Source organism: Myxine glutinosa, chromosome 1, assembly GCF_964187855.1.
Source record: "Myxine glutinosa chromosome 1, kmMyxGlut1.1, whole genome shotgun sequence".
Taxonomy (NCBI): Eukaryota; Metazoa; Chordata; class Myxini; order Myxiniformes; family Myxinidae; genus Myxine; species Myxine glutinosa.
Genome location: NC_136261.1, coordinates 273,166,836 through 273,189,759, shown reverse-complemented (window position 1 = coordinate 273,189,759; position 22,924 = coordinate 273,166,836). Strand labels below are relative to the sequence as shown.

Genomic DNA, 22,924 nt, shown 5'->3' with positions numbered 1-22,924 from the left:
GAGGCATGACACACGTGTCTCAGCATACCTCAGATCAAGTTTGAAAACCAGCATCAACCGTGCATAAATTTGCATATTCGATCATTTTTGACAAAGTTATGGCACTTTGAACTTGGTAGGGGACATGTATTGCAGCGCAATACTCAGAATGCCTGTTATGCTTAAGAATCTGGTGGTTGAAATTCAGCTACAACATCATTAACTACAATTAATTTATGTTTATAAGTTTAAAATTGAATATCACTGCTGTTTTTGTTGCCTATTTGTTATCTCAAAAGCTGCCATATACTGAGAAGTTAATACTTATGTTACCACTTCAGATGTGAGGTGGAAGAATAAATTCTGGGGCAAATCTATGGAGATCCTGCCTATCGGCACCATACATCTCACATTACCCAAGTAAGATGGCATCCTCTGGTTACATTTGGATCTCAAAATCATTACTTTGCAAGCAGGTGTGGTTTATATAATTTACTCAATTGCTGCATTTTGCAACAGGTATGGGGATCATTATGAATGGAGCAAGATCACTTCCTGCATTCACAACATCCTCAATGGTCCTCGCTGGATTGAGCACTATGGAGAGATTGTCATCCGGAACAAGCAAAAGGACAGCTGCATCTCTAAGCTTACCTTTGTGAAAGTGAGATTGCCTTAACTTTTATTTTGCAACATATTGAACTTGTCATGCTAACTTCAAGACGTAACTTCCTTGTTACGTGTTAATTCTTATTACTCTCATTTGTAATGATTTTTATTTGCTATGACGTTATTGCAGTGGTTGATCTTATTTATATTGTTATGTTTTATTTGCTCATATTCTGACTTTTAATGTGTATGAAATTAATGGTTCATTAAAAAAAAAAATTGTTTTCTTTGCCTTCTTTTTTTGGTTTCTGCATATTATAAGAAAAATTATACCAATAATCATAATTGGTACGCATTGACTTAAAGTGTTACTTTTAGTGCTCAACCCCTCTCCTCGTAAAGTCCGCCATTAATGAAAGGATATCTGTGAATGGAAGTATATCTGCCAATGGAAGGATATCTGCGAATGGAAGGATATCTGCGAATGGAAAGATATCTGTGAATGGAAGGATATCTGTGAATGGAAGGATATCTGCGAATGGAAAGATATCTGCCAATGGAAGGATATCTGCGAATGGAAGGATGTCTGCGAATGGAAGGATATCTGCGAATGGAAAGATATCTGTGAATGGAAGGATATCTGCGAATGGAAGGATATCTGCGAATGGAAGGATATCTGCGAATGGAAGGATATCTGCGAATGGAAGGATATCTTCGAATGGAAGGATGTCTGCGAATGGAAGGATATCTTCGAATGGAAGGATATCTGCGAATGGAAGGATGTCTGCGAATGGAAGGATATCTGCGAATGGAAGGATATCTGCGAATGGAAGGATATCTGCGAATGGAAGGATATCTTCGAATGGAAGGATGTCTTCGAATGGAAGGATGTCTGCGAATGGAAGGATATCTGCGAATGGAAGGATATCTGCGAATGGAAAGATATCTGTGAATGGAAGGATATCTGCGAATGGAAGGATATCTGCGAATGGAAGGATATCTGCGAATGGAAGGATATCTGCTAATGGAAGGATATCTTCGAATGGAAGGATGTCTGTGAATGGAAGGATATCTGCGAATGGAAGGATATCTTTGAATGGAAGGATGTCTGCGTCTGGAAGGATATCTGCGAATGGAAGGATATCTGCGAATGGAAGGATATCTGCAAATGGAAGGATATCTGTGAATTGAAGGATATCTGCGAATGGAAGGATATCTGCGAATGGAAGGATATCTGCGAATGGAAGGATATCTGCGAATGGAAGGATATCTGCGAATGGAAGGATATCTGCGAATGGAAGGATGTCTGCGAATGGAAGGATGTCTGCGAATGGAAGGATGTCTGCGAATGGAAGGATGTCTGCGAATGGAAGGATGTCTGCGAATGGAAGGATGTCTGCGAATGGAAAGATGTCTGTGAATGGAAGGATGTCTGTGAATGGAAGGATGTCTGCGAATTGAAGGATATCTGTGAATGGAAGGATATCTGCGAATGGAAGGATATCTGCGAATGGAAGGATGTCTGCGAATGGAAGGATGTCTGTGAATGGAAGGATGTCTGCGAATTGAAGGATATCTGTGAATGGAAGGATATCTGTGAATGGAAGGATATCTGCGAATGGAAGGATGTCTGCGAATGGAAGGATGTCTGCGAATTGAAGGATATCTGCGAATGGAAGGATATCTGCGAATGGAAGGATATCTGCGAATGGAAGGATATCTGTGAATGGAAGGATATCTGTGAATGGAAGGATATCTGCGAATGGAAGGATGTCTGCGAATGGAAGGATGTCTGCGAATGGAAGGATGTCTGCGAATGGAAGGATGTCTGCGAATTTAAGGATATCTGTGAATGGAAGGATATCTGCGAATTGAAGGATATCTGTGAATGGAAGGATATCTGGCTGAGAGGGTTGAGCAGTGGGATATTCCAAGGGCAAATTATAGGACTGTTATTATTCACAAGTTGCATGGATTGTGAAACATGCTCATTTGTGTTGTAGGATAATTATGACGTTCCCAGATTTTTGTAAATAATTGTGTAAGTGCATTTGGAAGAACGTTTTTATCGTGGTGATACATAAAAGAGCCAAGGTTATATAAATGCAGTCCGTTTATCTTAGGAATTTTGTTTTCATAAAATAAAAGATGCGTGTGCCCGATAGCAATTATTGCAGACAATTCTCATGGCTCTTATTTGTGATTATAATACTTTATTCATAAACATTTTGAAGGAATTACCCTAGGCAAGTAAACCATAATTTAACTGAGACAAAACAAGGTGGAATATAGTATTAGAAGTATGAATTTGGGAAATAAATTATTTAATATATTGATGATACCAACATTACAAGATACTCTTTTACACAACTCATTTACAAGCGTTCTCCACCGACAGGTGGTCATCAATTAACACACCAAGGAAGTTGATGGATTCTATCTTCTGCAATCTTTGTTCATTTATGACAATAGTTTTCTATGATAAATAGTTTTCGTGATTTATGAGAAAAGTGATAGATTGTCGATGTGTGTTCATGGAACATATATGTCAGGGAGAACGTTTTTAACAAGGAAATTGTTAATACCATCATAGCCTGCACCTTTGTGATTTTTGAAGTATTTTACAATGTTAAAATTTTCAGTTGGATGGGGAGGAAATATAAAATTGAGTTCAGATTTTGACCATCCATGCAGTCAGAAAAATTCATATTTCCAATGGGAATATTTCTAGCTAGGCCACTACCTGTAGTTACAAAGTAGTCGTTGAAGTTTTCTGCGATAACATTTTTATTGGCCATTAGAAACACACCCATCTTAATAGGAGTTACCTCGTTTTTCCTCACATTCTTATATAGGACACTATTTATAACTTTTCACGTGCAATTTATATAGTTTTTATGATCATTAATTTGTTTAGCAAAATTGTCCTTCTTTGCATATCTTAAGAGTTTAGTTAGTGAGGTTTTATATGGAATATATATATATATATATATATATATATATATATATATATATATATATATATATATATATATATATATATATATATATATTAACCGAGTATTAGGGGATGGATCATTTTTATACAGTCTCAGAAAGTATTCACACCCCATGACCTTTTTTCACATTTTGTTGTGTTACAACCTGAATTTAAAATGGATTAAATTGAGATTTTTTGTCACTGATCTACACATAATATCCCATAATGTCAAAGTGGAATTTTTACGGCGTAGCCCATCGGGCAAAGCCGTCTAGAACAGTGTTTGTCCGTCTGTATGTATTCCCCTTCAAACATATACCAATCAGAGCTGAGGATCTGGTCACATGACAGGGTGATGTGATTACGTCTGATATCTTAATAGGAGTTGATTTTGACTTTGGCTTCCGGTCCGGTCTGAAGAGGACGCTGGCGTTACTTATTCGCCACTTCTCCGACTGGGTCATTGTACATAGTCTGCTTTTCTGGTGGTCGTGGCGGCTTTTTGGCCGTTGGGTCTGCTCTCTGCTCGGTCCCGGCTCTGCTCCTGGCTTCGCCTGCCCGGCTCTTCCACTGTTGCCTCAGGCCCGCTCCCGTTGTTTGCGGCCGTTGTTTGCGGCAGCGGCTGTTTGCCGCTGCAGCCTTTGTTGTCATGGTTTGCGGCTGCGGCTGTTTGCCGCTGCGGCCTTTGTTGTCTTGGTTAGTGGCTGCGGTCATTTGCCGCTGCGGCAAGGCCTGCTCGTCCTCCTCGGCTCCTGCCTGGCATGGCTCTAAGGTACTCCGCCGCAAGGCTTCTTCTGCTCAGCACTTACTCCACCCCATCATGCATCTCTGCAATCAAATACCACGGACTCCTGCGACGACCCAGAAATATTCATAGAGGCTCTGGTCGTAAGTTTGTTTACTTACAAACAGGTCACTTCATTCCCGTACTCTGGTCAGCTCAGCACACTCCTACTCATCGTCCCAGCGCACCTGGTCACAGCAACGCACACGATCGCACCTCCTGTCTGCAATCCCTGGCTAAATCACCCGAGTTCATCTCCACCGTACAAACCAACATGAAGCTCACTTTGTTCAATACCCGGTCCCTCAACAACAAAAGCCTCATCCTGAACGACTACATTCTGGAAAATAAACTGGACTTTCTCTGTCTCACTGAAACCTGGCAACAACCACTGGACTACTTCTCACTCAACCTCACTACACCCAATGGATATTCTTACATCAATAAACCATGCTCGGAGGGCCGAGGTGGTGGTATTGCCGTAATACACCGACAGGACATCAAGACCAGCCTCATCTCCATCTCATCTGCTCCATCATTTGAACACCTAGCTTTTAAACTCTCTGGTCACACACAGTCACTCATCGCTGTCGTCTACCGCCCTCCCAAACCACACCCATCATTCCTGTTTGACTTCTCCTACTTTCTGACCCAGCTGTGTTCCCTCTCCCCCTCAATCCTCCTCCTCAGTGATTTCAATATCCACATGGACTGCACTGACTCCACAATAACCACTGACTTCACTGATTTACTCACCTGCTTTAACCTCACTCAACATGTCAACTTTCCTACCCATAACCGTGGTCACATTCTGGACCTTGTCTGCTCTACTGGATTAATTTTGCACCATCTCTCTGGCTCCGACCTCACCCTCTCTGACCACTTAGCCATCACTATGACCATCAACATCCCCACCCCAGCACCAAGGCATTATCGCACTATCAACTTCCGTAAGCTAAACGCTCTTTCACCTACCTCATTCTCATCCACCCTCTCTGAAAAAATGTCCACTTCTCCCTTCGTTGACCTCCACACCCCTTCTGACCTCACTGACTACTACAACCACACTCTCTCCTCCTGCCTTGACCAGCTTGCGCCTATAAAAACCAAAACAGTTTCTTTCACCCATTCTGCTCCCTGGTTTACCCCTGAACTCCGCCTGATGAAAACTCGTGCTCGCCAACTTGAAAGACTCCGCAATAAAACAGGTCTCACAATTCACTCCCAAGCCTACAAGGACCACCTACAACACTACAAAGATGCCCTCTCCCGTGCCCGCTCCGCCTACTACTCTCAAATTATTCACTCTGGCTCTGGAAACCCAAACGCACTCTTCTCTACAATAAACAAACTCCTCAGCCCCCTGAACACCACCACCCAGTCATTCACAGTAGACAACTGCATCTCCTTCCTTTCATTCTTCCACTGCAAAATTGACAACATCTACAACAGCTTATCCACCACCGCACCCGCTCCCCCTCAAACCACCTGCCCCCCCTTATCCTGCCAACCCCTGTCTCAGTTCTCCCCAGTCTCCCCTACTGACCTCTCTGAACTCCTCATAGGATTGAAAACTGCCACCTGCACTCTTGACCCCATCCCCTCCAGCTTTGTCAAGGCCTCCCTTCCTGCTCTCTCTCCACTTATCACTGCAACAATAAACTCCTCCCTGTCTACAGGCATCGTCCCACCATCCCTCAAAATTGCTGCTGTTACCCCCATTCTGAAGAAACCTGGACTCAACCCTGACACCCTAGGTAACTTCAGACCCATCTCCAACCTACCCTTTCTGTCAAAAGTTTTGGAACGCGCTGTAGCCACTCAACTCAAGCATCACCTCTCTGCCAATAACCTGTATGAAACATTCCAATCCGGATTCCGCTCCAACCACAGTACTGAAACTGCTCTCCTCAAAATCACCAACGACCTTCTCCTCTCCTCTGATGCCGGCAACCTCAACATTCTCATCCTCCTCGACCTCAGCACCGCTTTTGACACCATCAATCACACCATCCTCCTCACCCGTCTTGAAACCACCTTTAACATGACCGGCACTGCCCTCTCTTGGATCAAATCATACCTCTCTGACAGACGCCAGTTCATCTCCATCAATAACTGCAAATCCCCCACTGCTCCCCTCCCCCAAGTAGTCTAGTAGGAAGACTAGGTCCCCCTGCACCCCCCGGAGATATACTTCTAATCAGTGTTTCTAGATTGGAAAAAATGTGTAGAAAATGACTAGCTATGGCCCCAAGCTGAAAAAATGTCCCACATACCATTTTTATGCAAATTACTGCTGCAAATTTTATGCAAAATTATGCAAATTTTATGCAAATTTTTGATGAGGAGTAGAGTTGAGGGGTCTTTGAGGGCTTCATCGAGGTGCTCTCGGTTGCAAGACTGGGTCATTCTGAGAAGCACAGCAGGGTCAGAGATCATGATGTTCTCCTCCTCAGTGAATCTCTCCATCAACAGCCTCTCCATTGCCTCACACACTGTTTTGAGGCAAAAGAGGGACTTTGCGTAGGCCTTTCCACTGAGAACACCTTTGAGAGATCCACTTGTTACTAGTTGTGCCTCAAAGAGAATCTCTGCATATCCAGAACCACGCATCTTGTGTCCAGTGAGCATCCCGATGTAGTTCATGGATGTGTGGAAGGGTCCAATCGTTACTACATGACTAGCAAATTCATTTGGCCAGCGCCAGATGATGGGAAGGGCTTTCATGCAGACACCCAGATCAAATGTATTCAGGACCCATCTCTGACCCACCTCAGCAGTTGCTGCCTCGGAACGCTCATCATTCACACCGCCAGCAGAGAATGACACAGTCTATGCCACTACGATGCAAGAGTACTACATCTGGCTCTTCATCAGATACATCGGAAGCTGTGGCCTGCAGCCTGTGCCTGGGCTAGGGGGTTTCACCTCTGCAACTGGTTCTCCCCCACCCAGCAAATCAACAGTCGACTACTGCACGCCTATCCACCAACCGATCACAGACAACGCAGTTGTTCGTGAGCTACTGAAGCGTTCCGAGGCAGCAACTGCTGAGGTGGGTCAGAGATGGGTCCTGAATACATTTGATCTGGGTGTCTGCATGAAAGCCCTTCCCATCATCTGGCGCTGGCCAAATGAATTTGCTAGTCATGTAGTAACGATTGGACCCTTCCACACATCCATGAACTACATCGGGATGCTCACTGGACACAAGATGCGTGGTTCTGGATATGCAGAGATTCTCTTTGAGGCACAACTAGTAACAAGTGGATCTCTCAAAGGTGTTCTCAGTGGAAAGGCCTACGCAAAGTCCCTCTTTTGCCTCAAAACAGTGTGTGAGGCAATGGAGAGGCTGTTGATGGAGAGATTCACTGAGGAGGAGAACATCATGATCTCTGACCCTGCTGTGCTTCTCAGAATGACCCAGTCTTGCAACCGAGAGCACCTCGATGAAGCCCTCAAAGACCCCTCAACTCTACTCCTCATCAAAAATTTGCATAAAATTTGCATAATTTTGCATAAAATTTGCAGCAGTAATTTGCATAAAAATGGTATGTGGGACATTTTTTCAGCTTGGGGCCATAGCTAGTCATTTTCTACACATTTTTTCCAATCTAGAAACACTGATTAGAAGTATATCTCCGGGGGGTGCAGGGGGACCTAGTCTTCCTACTAGACTAAAGGTGTCCCCCAAGGTTCAGTTCTTGGCCCCCTTCTCTTCATCCTGTACCTGTCCCCCCTTGGTCACTTAATCCGCCGTCATGGTCTCCAATTCCACTGCTTCGCCGATGACATCCAGCTTTTCATCTCCACCAAGTCCATCTCCACCGCCACTCACTCTATCCTGACAAACTGCATCACTGAAATAAAATCCTGGCTTCAAATCAACTTCCTCAAACTTAACTATGATAAATCTGAAATAATCATCATTGGCCCAAAAACGCTCACCAAATCCACCCATAACTTTGCCCTCAACATCGACGGTTTCCCAGTATCCACCTCTCCTCACATCCGGAATCTTGGCATCATCTTTGACCAAACCCTCTCCTTCGACCAATACACTAAACAGATCACAAAGACAGCCTTCTTTCACCTGAAAAACATCGCCCGTCTCCGTCCATCCCTCTCCTCCACGGCTGCAGAAACCCTCATCCACGCCTTCATCACCTCCCGTCTGGACTACTGCAACAGCCTCTTCTATGGTTCACCCTCAATAATCACCAATAAACTCCAATACATTCAGAACTCCACTGCCCGTCTACTCACCCATTCCTGGACCCGTGACCACATCACCCCTGTTCTTTACAAGCTTCACTGGCTCCCCATCCCCCAGAGAATCCAGTACAAAATCCTCCTCTTGACCTCCAAAGCCCTCCATAACCTGGCCCCATCTTATCTGACTGACCTCCTCTCCAGACACACTCCCACCCGCAACCTCCGCTCTGCTGGTACCAACCTCCTGACCCCCCCCCCCCCCCCCATCCAGACCAAATTCAGATCATGGGGGGAGACAGGGCCTTCTCCATCGCTGCTCCCACCCTCTGGAACTCACTACCTCACACCATCAGAGACTCCTCCTCACTCACCACATTCAAAACATCACTCAAGACCCACCTGTTCAACACTGCATTCAACATTTAACCCACAGCATTTAACCCCTGACTATCTCTTCTCCTTTTCCTTCCTTTTGCTTTGATTATTTACCTATTGATGTTTGTCTTTTTGCGCTTGTTTTTTGTACTCTGTCAAAGTGCCTTTGGGCTTCTTGAAAAGTGCTATATAAAATAAATGTATTATTATTATTATTATTATCTGCGAATGGAAGGATATTACGGCGGCTGACTCTCCACACTCCGGCATTTTGATTCCAATTCGTTCAAGCTGAATATATCTTCGAACCTGTCATATATCGCAATCGCCATGCTCTACCTTTACGTTTTTCATTCAGTGTGAAACACAAAAAAACGATTGTTAAATTGATCATCAAATATCGAAAGCATCGGCGTTACGGCTCTTCCAACAAAACGGTATGCCTTCCAAAAAGGCCTTCGGCTTCATGCCTCACCTTCGGGCAGTTTCGGACAAATTAAGCCCAGGTTAATATAGTAGTGTATTGTTTCAGTAGTATCGTTTTCGTAATAGTAATAATAATAATATAGTAAATATGACCAAAACACTTTAATCCCAATGTCGTGAATACAAAGTTGATGGATTGAAGCGGTGTATGGTTCAATAATAATCAATAATAAGCAATGTACGGTACTAACAACCGCGGAAGTAAGGAATTCGCCTTGGTTTTTGATAGCGTGTTATTAACCCAACCCTTGTGGGGTATATAGATTACAGTAGATCTTCCCTCAGTTCTGTGAGTAAAACTTACCTCACGGATGTAGGGATTCCTCCAAATTTCTTTGTTTAATGTTATAATCAGCATTAGCGACTGTTTAAAAAGCTAATCATATGTGTTTGCGGTTTATAATATTGTTGTGGATATGAGGATTGTGTTTTTTTTATTCTGTTTTTTTGTATTATTGCTTTATTCTGGACCCTCCTTACTCCAGTTATGTATAAAGGTCAAAGGGCGTCCCATAACTAGGTCACAAACAATCACGTCAACCAATCATAGATTTCCCCCTTTGTTGATAGTTATATCTTTATTATGTGTATTAGGGTAAGGCCTTGTCTTCCATTAAGATGACACTCCATTGCACCAAGTGAAACAAGATAGATCCCCTTTCATTCCCATTCCCAAAATCTCCATTTCCAGCTACATCCCCTCCAAGTCTCCATTGCCAACCGCACTGGGCAGTTTGCCAGGTTTGTTACAGCGGTGGGTTGCTGATTTCGCCCCAAAGCCGCCATTAAGCATGTGCTCAGCTCGGGGAAGAAGGGCGTGCCCGCCCATCGTCATCAAGGGCAGAGCCAGAGGGCCGTGCCGACCAATCAGGGCCGAGGCAAGCTGACCGATGGGCGTGTCCTGAAGGCCGGCGGCTTGATCGCCGGAGGCGCTATAAAAGCACGCGCGCCAGAAGCAAGGTAGTTGTGGAGTTGTTGAGTTGAGTGGTTGGACCAGATGAGCTTTTACAGAAGTGGTTGGACCAGATGAGCTTTTACAGAAGTGGTTGGACCAGATGAGCTTTTACAGAAGTGGTTGGACCAGATGAGCTTTTACAGAAGTGGTTGGACCAGATGAGCTTTTACAGAAGTGGTTGGACCAGATGAGCTTTTACAGAAGCAGATGAGCTTTGACAAGACGAGAGAGACGAGTCCTGAAAAGAACACGCGACGTCCACACAGCCGCAGCAGCAGCAGCCACAGCAGCAACAACAGCAGTTTGGGGCCTAGACGGCAGTTTTGAGCAGGGCCGCGAAGGAACGGCGGCTGCTAAACGCGCCGATCGTGCTGCAGTACCCGTTGGACCTTCCTCGCCCTCCAGCCATCCACCTCCTGCCTTTCCATCCTTTTGTGTACGTGAGTTTGTTCTGTGTGTCTTGTCCCTGGGTTAATTAAGACTGTAGGTAAGCTAGCGTTGCACTGTGTCTCTGAATTCTTCTGTAAATTATTTTCTTATCTTTCCTTCTTCCTTGGTTACTTTTGGTTGTAAATAGTAAATAAATTATATTCGTATTCCCTACTTCTGTCTTCTTCTCCTTCACATCCGTGTCGCTTTTGTCTTTTCCATATTGAATATCTGTGGCGCAATCCGGCCAACGTTCGGGAATCGGGTTAGTCGGGGTAACTGTTCGGTCGCGGTGCCATCCGCTCGGCAAACCAACATCCTTATCCGCGGTCCGTAACAATATTTTACAAGCCCGGCTACGCCGCTGTTAGACTTTCGGTCTTGTTTTTTGGAATCTTAAACAAAATAATTTAAAATGAAAGAGAGAAATATCTAATTTACATAAGTATTCAACCCCCGAGTCATTGATTCGTAGAACCACTTTGTGACGGATTAAAGCTTTGAGTCTTCTTGAGTATGTCTGTATCAGCTTTGCACATCTGGATTTGGGGAGTTTCTTCCATTCTTCCTTGAAGATTTACTCAAGCTCTGCCAAGTTGGATGTGGATTGTTGGTGAACACCAATCTTCAGGTCTCTTCACAGATTCTCAATGGGATTCAAGTCTGAGCTTTGGCTGGGCAACTCAAGGACTTTCACGTTCTTGTTCGGAAGCCATTCCAGCATTGCTTTGGCTCTATGATTGGGATCATTGTCCTGTTGGAATGTAAATCTTCACCGCAGTCTAAGGTCTTTTGCACTCTGAAGCAGGTTCTCCTCAAGGATTTGCCTTTATTTGCCTCCATTCATCGTTCCCTCTTTCCTTAAAAGTCTCCTGGTTCCTGCTCCCAGTCCCTTAGTCCACGTGTTTTATGGCTCATAATGGTGGAACTAAAACAAACACACACACACACACACACACACACACACTTACCATTACACCATTGAGACTGAGCATCAATGCATAACTTGCTGCTACCGTCTGCGCATGCGCACTTTACTTCGTTATCGGCAGCATGGCGGAGATTCCGAGGGTGATCGTATTTGCTTATAAACATTTTGAAGGTGCATTGAACCCTGGTGTTGGGCTAGCGGCTAGGGTGCCGGCTTAGGATCCAAGGATCCTGGGTTCGAATCCCGGTCGATTGCTGAATTAACGCCAGGGGGGTTGACTCAGCCTGTCATCCTTCCGAGGTCGGCTAATTGAGTACCAGTTCACTGGTAATTCCCTGTTTGTCATTAAAGGCGGCAAAAAGGGTTGGCGTCAGGAAGGGCATCCGGCCGTAAAACATTGCTTCAAAAAGGGGACCGAAAAACAACAACAACCACGGTTCCCGAAAAAGGCCAACCCCCGCTTTGCGGGGGAAAATGGCCTCTAAAGGTGGTTATTTTTTTTATATTATATTGAATGAAAGGCATGCTGTATGTCAAACGTGTGGTATATTCATTTTAGATGGCCTATCCACAACCTCAAACCTCATGCGTTACCTAAAAACTCAACCCCAGAAATAAGTTTTATTTTCCGTTGGACATTCCAACACGTTTTGTTTCTAACGTTTGCACGACACACTGACTAACACAGTAACACTGACCAACAATGGGTTGCCTCTCTCATCACGTGACAGCAGGGCCCCTCTAAAAGTGGAATTTCCTCCTCCCCATATACAGTCACCTGAAAAAGTAAGTACACCCCATGTAAAGTTTTGACTTTTTCAACATATTTCAACATACAGCTATTTGATCTTCATTTCAACAATATTGATAGATAAAGGTGATATAATATAACAAATATCATGAAACATTTACATTTTGTAGTCCATTGTATAATTTAAATAAACATAAATGCAAATTTCGCATGTGGAAAAAGTAAGTACACCCTTGGCTCCAATAGGTGGTATTGCCCCCTTTGGCAGAAACAACCTCAAGTAGGCGTTTCTTATAACTGTCTACCAGTTTCTGACATCGACTGGGAGAAATTTCTGCCCACTCCTCCATGCAGAATTCTTTCAGTTGTGCGATGTTTGAGGGGTTTCTTGCATACACAGCTCGTTTCAAATCCACCCACAACATCTCGATGAGATTTAGATCCGGGCTTTGACTTGGCCATTCCAGAACCCTCCATTTCTTTCTTTTCAGCCATACCATGGTGGATTTACAGGTATATTTAGGGTCATTGGCATGTTGCAAGGCCCACCTTTGGTTGAGCTTCAACTTTCTGACAGATGGCCTCACATTATCCTCAAGCACCCTCTGGTACAATGAAGAATTAATAGTGGATTCTATGATGGTGAGCTGCCTAGGCCCTGATGCAGCAAAGCTGCCCCAAACCATAATATTTCCACCACCATGCTTTACAGTTGGTATTAGGTTTTTGTGGTCAAATGCTGTCTTTGGTTTTCGCCAAATATGTCTTCTGGTACGGTGGCCAAATAGCTCTTCCTTTGACTCATCTGTCCAGAGCACATTGTTCCAGAAGTGCGGGTCTTTGCCTAGGTGTTCATTGGCAAACTTTAGTCTTGCCCTGATGTTCTTTCTTGACAGCAAAGGTTTCCTCCTGGCACACCTCCCATGTAGATCAAATTTGTGCAGCCTCTTTCTAATGGTAGACTCATGCACTTTGACATCAACAGTGGCAAGAGATACCTGTAGGTCCCGTGACGACATTCTGGGGTTCTGAGAGACTTCTTTCAGCATCTTGCGGTCTGCTCTCGGGCTGAACTTGCTGGGGCGGCCTGGCCTGAACAAGTTGGCAATTGTTTGGAATCTTCTCCACTTGTAGATGATCTTCCGGACAGTCGAATGATTGATTTCAAATTGTTTGGAGATCTTTTAAAATCCTTTCCCAGACTCGTAGGCATCTATAACCTTCTTTCTTAAAGCCTCAGAGAGCTCTTTTGATCTAGACATGGTGACGCCGCACACTTCAACAACAAAGGGCAAACCAAACTAAATGTTGGAGGTTTAAATAAGACAGGTTCCTCCAAGATCCTCTCTAGCAATGTTCTAATCATTTGCCCCTGAGCTGGTGCACCTGATTCTAATTTTAGGTATTTGAAGTAGTGATAAATGTAGGGGTGTACTTACTTTTTCCACATGCGAAATTTGCATTTATGTTTATTTAAATTATACAATGGACTACAAAATGTAAATGTTTCATGATATTTGTTGTATTATATCACCTTTATCTATCAATATTGTTGAAATGAAGATCAAATAGCTGTATGTTGAAATATGTTGAAAAAGTCAAAACTTTACAAGGGGTGTACTTACTTTTTCACGTGACTGTACACTATCCTATGGGGATTGTCTGATGTGCTCTATCCTTGAAATGTTGAACGTCAAACAATGGAGCAGCAAAGTACAATTTTTGAAGTCTTTGGTAAGACTTGGCCAGGATTTGAATCACCAACCTTCCATATTTGGAGTGGATTCACCAAGATTAATGACAAGCAAAAGACTGAGTCTGGTCACCATGTTTCGTTACCGATTGTCACCATTTTGGTCACCAAATGTAATGATTACACCACCGAGTTTGGTCAACGAGTTTGAATTCATGCAATTCAACTTCTTTTTAACTCAACTGGACTACCGTCCAGTTGTTCATCACATACTGAACCCTCCGGCGTCCGTCGTCTGTCGTCCGTTAACTTTTCGACGTTAACACTCCAGCGTCCACAAATATCAACCGATTCTGATCAAACTTGATATGCAGCATCCTTACCCCAAGGACCAGGTTGGTATTATACTTCAGCCCGATCCGTTGAAAAATGGCGTACGTAGGCGACCATTTTGTTTTTGGTCATGAAAACGACATTAACACTCTAGTGTCCACAAATATTAACAGATTTTGATCAAACTTAGAATGTTTAACCCTTACCACACAAGGTAGGTTGCTATTGCATTCCAACCCGATCCATCACAAAATGGCCCCCATAGGCCGCCATATTGTTTTCAGCTCCGAAACGACGTTAAGACTTTAACGTCCACAAATATTTATGGATTTTGATCAAACCTGGTGTGTGAGACTTGCCACACAAGGTAGGTTGCTATCGCATGTCAACCCGATCTCTCACAAAATGGCGGCCATAGGCCGGCATATTTTTTCAGCTCTGAAACGACGTTAACAATCTGGCGTCCACATATATTGATGAATTTTCATCAAACTTGGCATGTGAGACCCGACCTACTCTAAAGTTGTCCAGTCAGTTCAGTTGAGTTCTGCTTCCCTGGAAGCTCAAGTTATTCATTCATTTATTATTTTACAGAGTAGGTACACTTGCCCAAAAGTCATCAAGGTCATATAAAAAACCAACACATGACTTGTGAAAACCTTTTGAGTATTAAAGGCTTACATGTAACCAAGGTCTATGATATATAACATTATGACGTGACACCTGACTTGAGACATGGCTCCGGTGACTTGTTGACATGGAAGGTGGAAGCTGTGCTTCTAATTCTGGTCCTTTTCTGCTTTCCCGGACCTCTGCCCAAAGGCTCTTGAGTTTGCTTTGAAGCTTTGGCTCTTGAGTTTGAGTGCGAGTCATGCCGCTAACCACTAATATAAGTGCACTAATAGTTATTGGGGTTGAGGCGGAGCGGTTTAGCAAGATTGATTGATGTCCCTCTCTTCTTGGTGTTACAGGGAAGCTATTGGAATTCCAGTGCGAATGAGGTGCGAGGTGGAGTTTTTGACTCCAATGGAAAGGTCCTTCATTGCCTGTTTGGGAAATGGCATGAAGGCTTGTACTGCGGGGTTCCACCTGCAGCTAAGTGTGTGTGGAGACCTGGTGAGCTTACGTTCAACTTACCTTGATTAACGCAATAAGCTTGACTTTATTTACATTATCTGCACTCTACCTCAAAGGGAACTCTGAGCTCTTCTTTACAGTGCACACAACACAACAACATGCATTTTAAGGCCATTTTCCCTACAAGAGCGGGGGTTAGCCCTTTACTTCTTTCTTCGGGGGTCTTCTTGACAGTGCAATTAATGTTATTTCAGCATTTCTGAATGAAACATTTTTTGGATGTGAACCAATTTTTGCCATATTGCCCAAGATTGCAGATTCAAGAAAAAAAGATCTTATTGTCTTTTTGTTTAATTGGAGATGTGTGTATCACTGTTAAATTAGGCCACTTGGGAGGTGTGAGTAATCAGAATACAAAGCAGTTGTGTGACTTTATGGTTGCCTTGAGTTTTCACCCCTGTCTGTCTGTTTGTCTATCTGTCTGTGAGCAAGATATCTCAAAAATGTGTTGACTAATTTGAAATAAAGTTGGTGGACAGGTTGGCTATGTGCTGAGGATGAATTGATTCGATTTTGATTAAGATCTGGATACTATAATTTTTAGTGATTCTTCACCATTGAGAAATTGGCCCAAAATGATATATGGCATGATATCTCAAAAGGTTATGGACGGATTTGGATGAAACTTAGTGGATGAGTTGGGTTGGTGACAAGAACAAGGTGAATAGATTTTGGTTCAGGTCTGGATGTAGCTTTGAGTTGTTGGAGGCCTATCAGTGAGATACAAAACATAAACTGTTCAACCTGACAGAGGTATGCACTCTACTGAGTGTCGTTCTAGTTGTGGACTGCAACTCTACTGTTGTAGTTGTAGGAAGTGATATGCCAATTCAACTATTTTTCAATTTCGCCCTCCGATTTTGTCATTGGCAACAAAATGTTCTTTCAAAGGGCATGTCCTATCAACGGAGGGACATTTTAATTATCGATAACTGCATAAGCATGTAAAAGTAAATTAAATGCTTGCAGATTAAGTCATATTGTACCCTTCAATAATAAATTTGATCCCCAAATACCTGTGAGTATATACAAAGTGATTGTGGAACTGAAATACGACCTATGCTGGTGGCAGTATCTTCCTCTTAATATTGAATATGATCTTGCTTGTTTTTTTAAATTTTGTCCAGGTTCAATGCCAAAAGATTTTGAGCTCTGCTATGGTTTTACAAAGTTTGCTATTGAACTCAACGAACTTGACGAAGCAACCAAGCCCTTGTTGCATTCTACTGACACTCGTTTCCGTCCAGACCAACGGTGAGGTTTCTTTGCAGTAACAATAAACTTCAGAATAGTGACAAAAACACAAAGAAAAAATATTCAATAATTCTCAGTTTATTTATAAAGAAGGTTCATAAAAAATAATCGTTTGAAAAGATTTAGAGATGTTAGAAGAAAAAGGGGTTTTAAACTTGTGTTTTTTTGAAAAGGTGAGCAAGTAACGTAGAGGTGATGAGCTCTTTTGTTGGATTAATTGCTAGTTGAACGAGAGAGAGAGAGAGAGAGAGAGAGAGAGAGAGAGAGAGAGAGAAAAAAAAAAAAAAGAAAGAAAGAAAGAGAGAGAGAGAAAAGAAAAAAAAGAAAAAAAAAGAAAGAGAGAGAGAGAGAGAGAAAAGAAAAAAAAAAGAGAGAAAGAAACAGAGACAGTCAGACACACAGAGAGAGAGAGAGACAAACATAGCTCTGCAGACATGATTTAACTCCCCCACCCCCAACCCCTTTCCTCTCCCCCTTTGCCGATAAATCAGGAGGTCTGGTTGCGGTCTGGGTAATAACAAATCAAAACAAGTACAGATACTTTCAACATATACCTCCCCCATGCCAAATAAATAAATAAATATCCTCCAGCGCGGCATTGCCTGGGCGCATTAGGTGCCCGGCGATACCGCCGTGCAGCTCATAGAGACTGTATAGGGAGGGAGAGGTGTACAATACTTGATTAATTGCATAAGTGAAACAAATAAATAATGATCATAAAATATTTTCTTAATCAATTGGCTAATAGCATACCTAAACCACCAGTGCTTCATCCGAAGCTTTACCTTTTTGAAAATTAATTTAATAAGTCATTAATCGAAAAAATTAAATAATTAATTGATTAATCAATAAATAATTAATCCATTAATTGATTAATCAATAAATCAAAAATATCCTTTTGTAGCCATATCACTTGGTCACTGTCATGTCGAAATATCAGCTTCCTAGCTCAAAAGGTGCCTGAGATATTGCCCAGATGAGAAAGAACATAAATAAATGATTAATAATGAAAATAAATAAATAATAATCATATAAAATTAAATAATTAATCAATTGGCTAATAGAATACCTAAACCACCACTGTTTCATCCACATCTGTAACTTTAGAAACATAAATTAATTAACTCATTAATCGATTAATTACATAATTAATTGATTAATTGATTAATCAATAAATCAAAAATAGCCTTTACAGTCAAATCACTTAGTTATTGTCCAAATATCAGCTTCCTAGCTCAAAAGGTGCCTGAGATAATGCCCAGATGAGAAAGGAAATAAATAAGTACAGTGGAACCTTGACTTACGAGTTTAATCCGTTCCGTGACCGAGCTCGTAACTCAAATTGCTCGTATCTCAAATCAAATTTCCCCATTGAAATGCATTGAAATGCTATTAATCCGTTCCAGCCCGCCAAAAACCACACCAATTTTTTTTTTAATATACAGTATATATAAAAATATCTCGCGCTTTATATTTCACCTGTATGCAGCATACAAGTTGGCAGGATGGCCTGGACTGGAGGTACGCACACTTGACTCTAAAGTCTAAACTGTCCAGCCTGGGTTTGAATCCCGACCTAGCTATAACCTGTCATGGGTGAATCACAGGCAGGGTGATTCATCAATGTGTGTACCGCTAAACTGGGCGCCCCGTTTGCGTCCCATTAGTTGTTGGATGTTAAGGATCTCACCGTGTTTTCCACAAAGAGAAGGCGAGCTATCGCCGGCACTCTGAACAAGTTGACGGCAGAGATACTGTACTTGCACGGCATGATAACCACGTGTCGCACGATCTCTTGTCATGGTCCACAAGATTATCACAGAGAGGTGCAGCTTCCAGCGTTTCGAGATCTGATCCAGGCCTATCCAACGAGACCGGTCCCAGCGTTCTAGGCCCGGTGGTTGTCTCAGACGGACCCGACAACGGCAGTGTTCGTTTTAACTCGATTCGATTCGAGCGCCGACGTGCCGGCGAACAAAACCGGTCATATCTTTTGAACGCGTGGCTCGATTTTTACAAAATAAACTTTTTCTTGAAGGTCTGAACCGTGCGCTCAAAACGATACCGAGTTTGACCCTGAGAGAGCCGTTTTGCGCCGGCAAAGGCGCCTTGTGTGACGTGAGGACCACGTCGTGCTGCATAGATTATCATAAATTATCATATCATTATCGGCGGCGTTATATATCATTAGCGCTATACGACAGAGATACTGTACGTGCACGTCAAGATAACCACGTGACCGGAGCCCACCTGGCGGCGAAAACTCAAAATAACCGAAATGCGAAAACTAAAATGCAGCGCTATACTACGACAGAGATACTGTACGTGCACGGCAAGATAACCACGTGACCGGGTGGCGAAAGCTCGTAACTCGGATCTCGGCTCGCATCTCAAAGCAATAAACTGCCAGAGTGACGGCTCGTATCTCGAAAAACTCGTAAGTTGGGGCACTCGTAAGTCGAGGTTCCACTGTACTTAATTAATCGATAATAATTAAGTAATTAATCAATTAATTGATTTATCAAAAAACAAAAATACATTTTTTGCCAAAGCACGTGCTCACTTTTGTGCCGAAATTTCATCTTCCTAGCTCAAAGGATGGCTGAGATATCGCCCGGACAAACAAACAAACAAGAAAACAAACAACCTGAGTGAAAACTGAGTACTCCCTTTCAGCGTGCATCATTCCGGGCCCCCTTCAGTGCCCGCAATGACGTCATGCAGCGCCTGGAGATGGAATAGGAAAGGAGCGGTGTACAACAGAGCGCTTCCAACCCGATAAGGGCAACACACACTTTAAACGTTTTGCGAGGGCCTGGACTATCTACGAAGATCAACGGATGCTGTTCTGGCTTTGTTTCCGGGCCAATCCTTACCAAAAGGGCAACCAAAGGAGAACGAGGCTCTAGAGCCCTTTTGGAAGTTTTGCTTTTGGAGGCAGCCCTTTTGAAGGACTGCATGACTGCTGCCGCCCTGTTGTTGATTACGTGGAAGTTTGCGTGCCGTTGGGGGACCCGTAAACGGGTGCCTCTGCAGCCACATCCATGTGCGCCGACCTCAGGGTCTTGCCTGGAGAAATCCAGGGTCAAGGTGGCCTCACTACACTCTTATGAGGTCTCACAATGTGTGGACCCAGGAGCCTCCGTACATTGGGACCCAGCCCCCCCTGAGGGTGTAAATTTGGCCAATTGGCAAGCTTATGTTCTGGCTGCATGGTTGCGTGACCAGCTGATGCTCGAGTTGGATCTCAAAATGCCCCCTAAGGTCGAGGTGATCGCAGTCGCAGAACGGGGCTGGAAAGCCCTTGTGATGATGTGATCCCCCGGCGCTTTAGTCACAGTTTTCGGTTACCCTTGAACTTTCTTCCTTGAATATACCATACGGCAGCCTGCGGCGGTTCCTGCACAATTGGCGAACTCACGACCTAGCATGAATGAGGAAGGACCAAGTGATGGTGCAGGTTCTCAAAGGCGACCATGATGGGGGCAGTTTGATCGATGTTTCCACATCTGCTTTCAGGGCCTTGGCAGTTGGTCTTAGCTGACCTGACTTCTGCAACGGATCTCCTCCCACTTGACATGTGTAAGGCTATTTGGGAGGGGATCATGGAGGGTCTCAATCTACCGGCCAGGATGATCAAGGTCGGTTTGCTGGGCCTGAGACCCCATATTGCAACATGGCCAGACGGAGAAACAGCTTTGTGCAAGCGTGGAGTTGTTAGCTGCAAGACAGCGGGACAGGTTTATTCCTGCTACGTGAAACATCCCGTACAACTCATACCTGCAGAAAACTGCTTTTTTGTTACACCGACCGTACCACATTTCTGGAAGCACATAGACACTTTCCACCAGAGATGCTTTGACCCCATATTTTCCAAACCCCTCAAAAAACTGGGAAAGGTAGAAATCCTTAATGAATTTCCCACAATTTTCCAGGAACTCCCAGGAAACAATTTACCTGGAAGAAACACTAGCTTGTTGAAGAATACTTTTCATGTGAAATTCAAAATTGTTTGAAAATGTTGAATACCTACTACCCTGTGATATCAATGCTTGTGTGTAGACAACATTAAAGATAATTAGCACTAAAATATTATCCTGAACTTTGTGTTGACCAGTTGAACTTTCATTGGAGTCCTTTTTCATCTCATTCACACAATGTCCTTAGCTGATGTTCCCCAACATGGTCAAGGATTGTTGTGGATGTCTATTACTACATGTAGAGTGAGACATCTACAGCTGAGCTTACACTGACTCCAACATATCTTGCTTGTGGTGAACTTTAGGCTTCTGGAGCAGGGGGACATAGAAGGTGCTTCTGAAAAGAAACACCAAATTGAAGAAATACAGAGGGTGCATCGGCGCTGCATTGAAGAATCTTGTCTGCAATATCAGCCATGCTTCTTCCAGTGAGCTTGTTCTTAGTGTACTTGTCTGCAGTAGCATTTTCCTGACGTTTTGATTTACTGTGACTGTTATCCAGTACATGGGAAACTTTCAGGCAAATGATGCACTTCTACAAGGTATGTTATTATAGTAAACAATGTTTCAATTTGGGCTCTAATTCTCCTTGCTTTTAATAGTCCTTGAGATATAAAATTTAACATGTTAATGCATGACATGATTAGTATTTTATTGATTTGTGAAAAATTCAAATGATATTGAAACTGATTTTATTGGACTTAAAACAATTTGCCCATGTTTTCAAAGAATGGCTTGTCTGAAAGAGGTGCAATTCTCACTTCGTCTTTATCACTGACACACTGACTCTCTCACAAACTCAAAGTAGTGTTTTCATATACGGTTACTGATCAAATCCATCAACTTACTACTTTAACTAGTTCACACATTCTTTGTAAAGCTCTTAACTACTCATCCGTTCCTAGATCTGGACTGTATACTGGTAATAGCAGGCATGCATTTTATGATAGAGCCAGTGTACCAGTAGTTTTGTACCAGCCAGTGTACCATCATACAGACACCATCCAGCATTATACATGTTGTGGTTACGACGTTCACGCCGACCAGACGCAATCGGTCAACGTGTGTGTGGGTGTGTACATATATGTTTAGGCTGATAGGATGGCCTAGAGGTACGCACACTCACCTCTAAGCTATCTAGCCTGGTTTTGAATCCCAACCCAGCTAAAAACTGTCAGTTCAGTGTTTCATAGGCAGGGTGATTCATCAATGTGTGTGCCGTCCCTCGGATGGACGTTCAACTGGGGTCCTTTCTGTCAGCATGGGTTGGTGGACGTTAAAGATCCCATGGTGTCCTTCGCAAAGAGCCGGCGAGTATCGCCGGCATCATGGCCAAATTCAAAATTCCTGCCCTAACTAGGCGAATGTCAGGCCTGGCCAGGCCGGTTCGTGAAAGACTTGGGCCAAGCTTCCCCCAGACGACCCCACAAGGTGGGATAATAGTGGCCTTTATAGAGCAACAACAACAACAACAACAAATATATATATATATTGTGGATGTGCATGTGTGTTGTTTTTCTAATCAATAAAATGGATAAAAGTTATTATGCTTTTAGCAGAACACATTATAACAGGGGTGCTCTTGCACAAAGTCTTTGGCCAAGAAACAGAATGACGGAAAAAAAACATGCCATTTACCTTTATTTTTTTGCGAAGTAACTTATTGCAAATACTTTGTATTTAGGTCTTATATTAATGTATTGTACATCTAAGGTGTTAGTCAGACTTAATAGTTCAGGGACAAATTATATTAAGTGATGAACCACAAATTTAGTCTTCGTGATATGGTCTCGTTCAACAAGGTCACACTTATCTAAGCGTTTTGGAATTATTCCTTCACATGACAATTGAAAAGCAGACCCAAATGTTCAAAATTTGACAACAATGCATATTCAATAACGTTCTGTCATGAAGCTGAATATGACAATATGACAATATGACAACAAATTCAAATATGACATGGCTCATAGAGTGTGCTATGGAAAAAAAATCATAAAACATTTCTTCAAAAAAAGAACTACAGTAATATTGAT

General features: G+C 42.9%; 1 protein-coding gene across 1 annotated transcript in view; it reads left to right on the top strand.

The window, feature by feature from the left end:
- The window catches only part of OSBPL6 (oxysterol binding protein like 6), a 182,165-nt gene that overhangs the window by 152,216 nt on the left and 7,025 nt on the right, over positions 1–22,924 (top strand). The window contains exons 20-24 of the mRNA XM_078787034.1: positions 321–399; positions 499–643; positions 15,492–15,636; positions 16,785–16,911; positions 21,197–21,319. Of these exons, the coding sequence (XP_078643160.1) occupies positions 321–399; positions 499–643; positions 15,492–15,636; positions 16,785–16,911; positions 21,197–21,319 (619 nt within the window). The remainder of the gene's footprint in view (positions 1–320; positions 400–498; positions 644–15,491; positions 15,637–16,784; positions 16,912–21,196; positions 21,320–22,924) is intronic.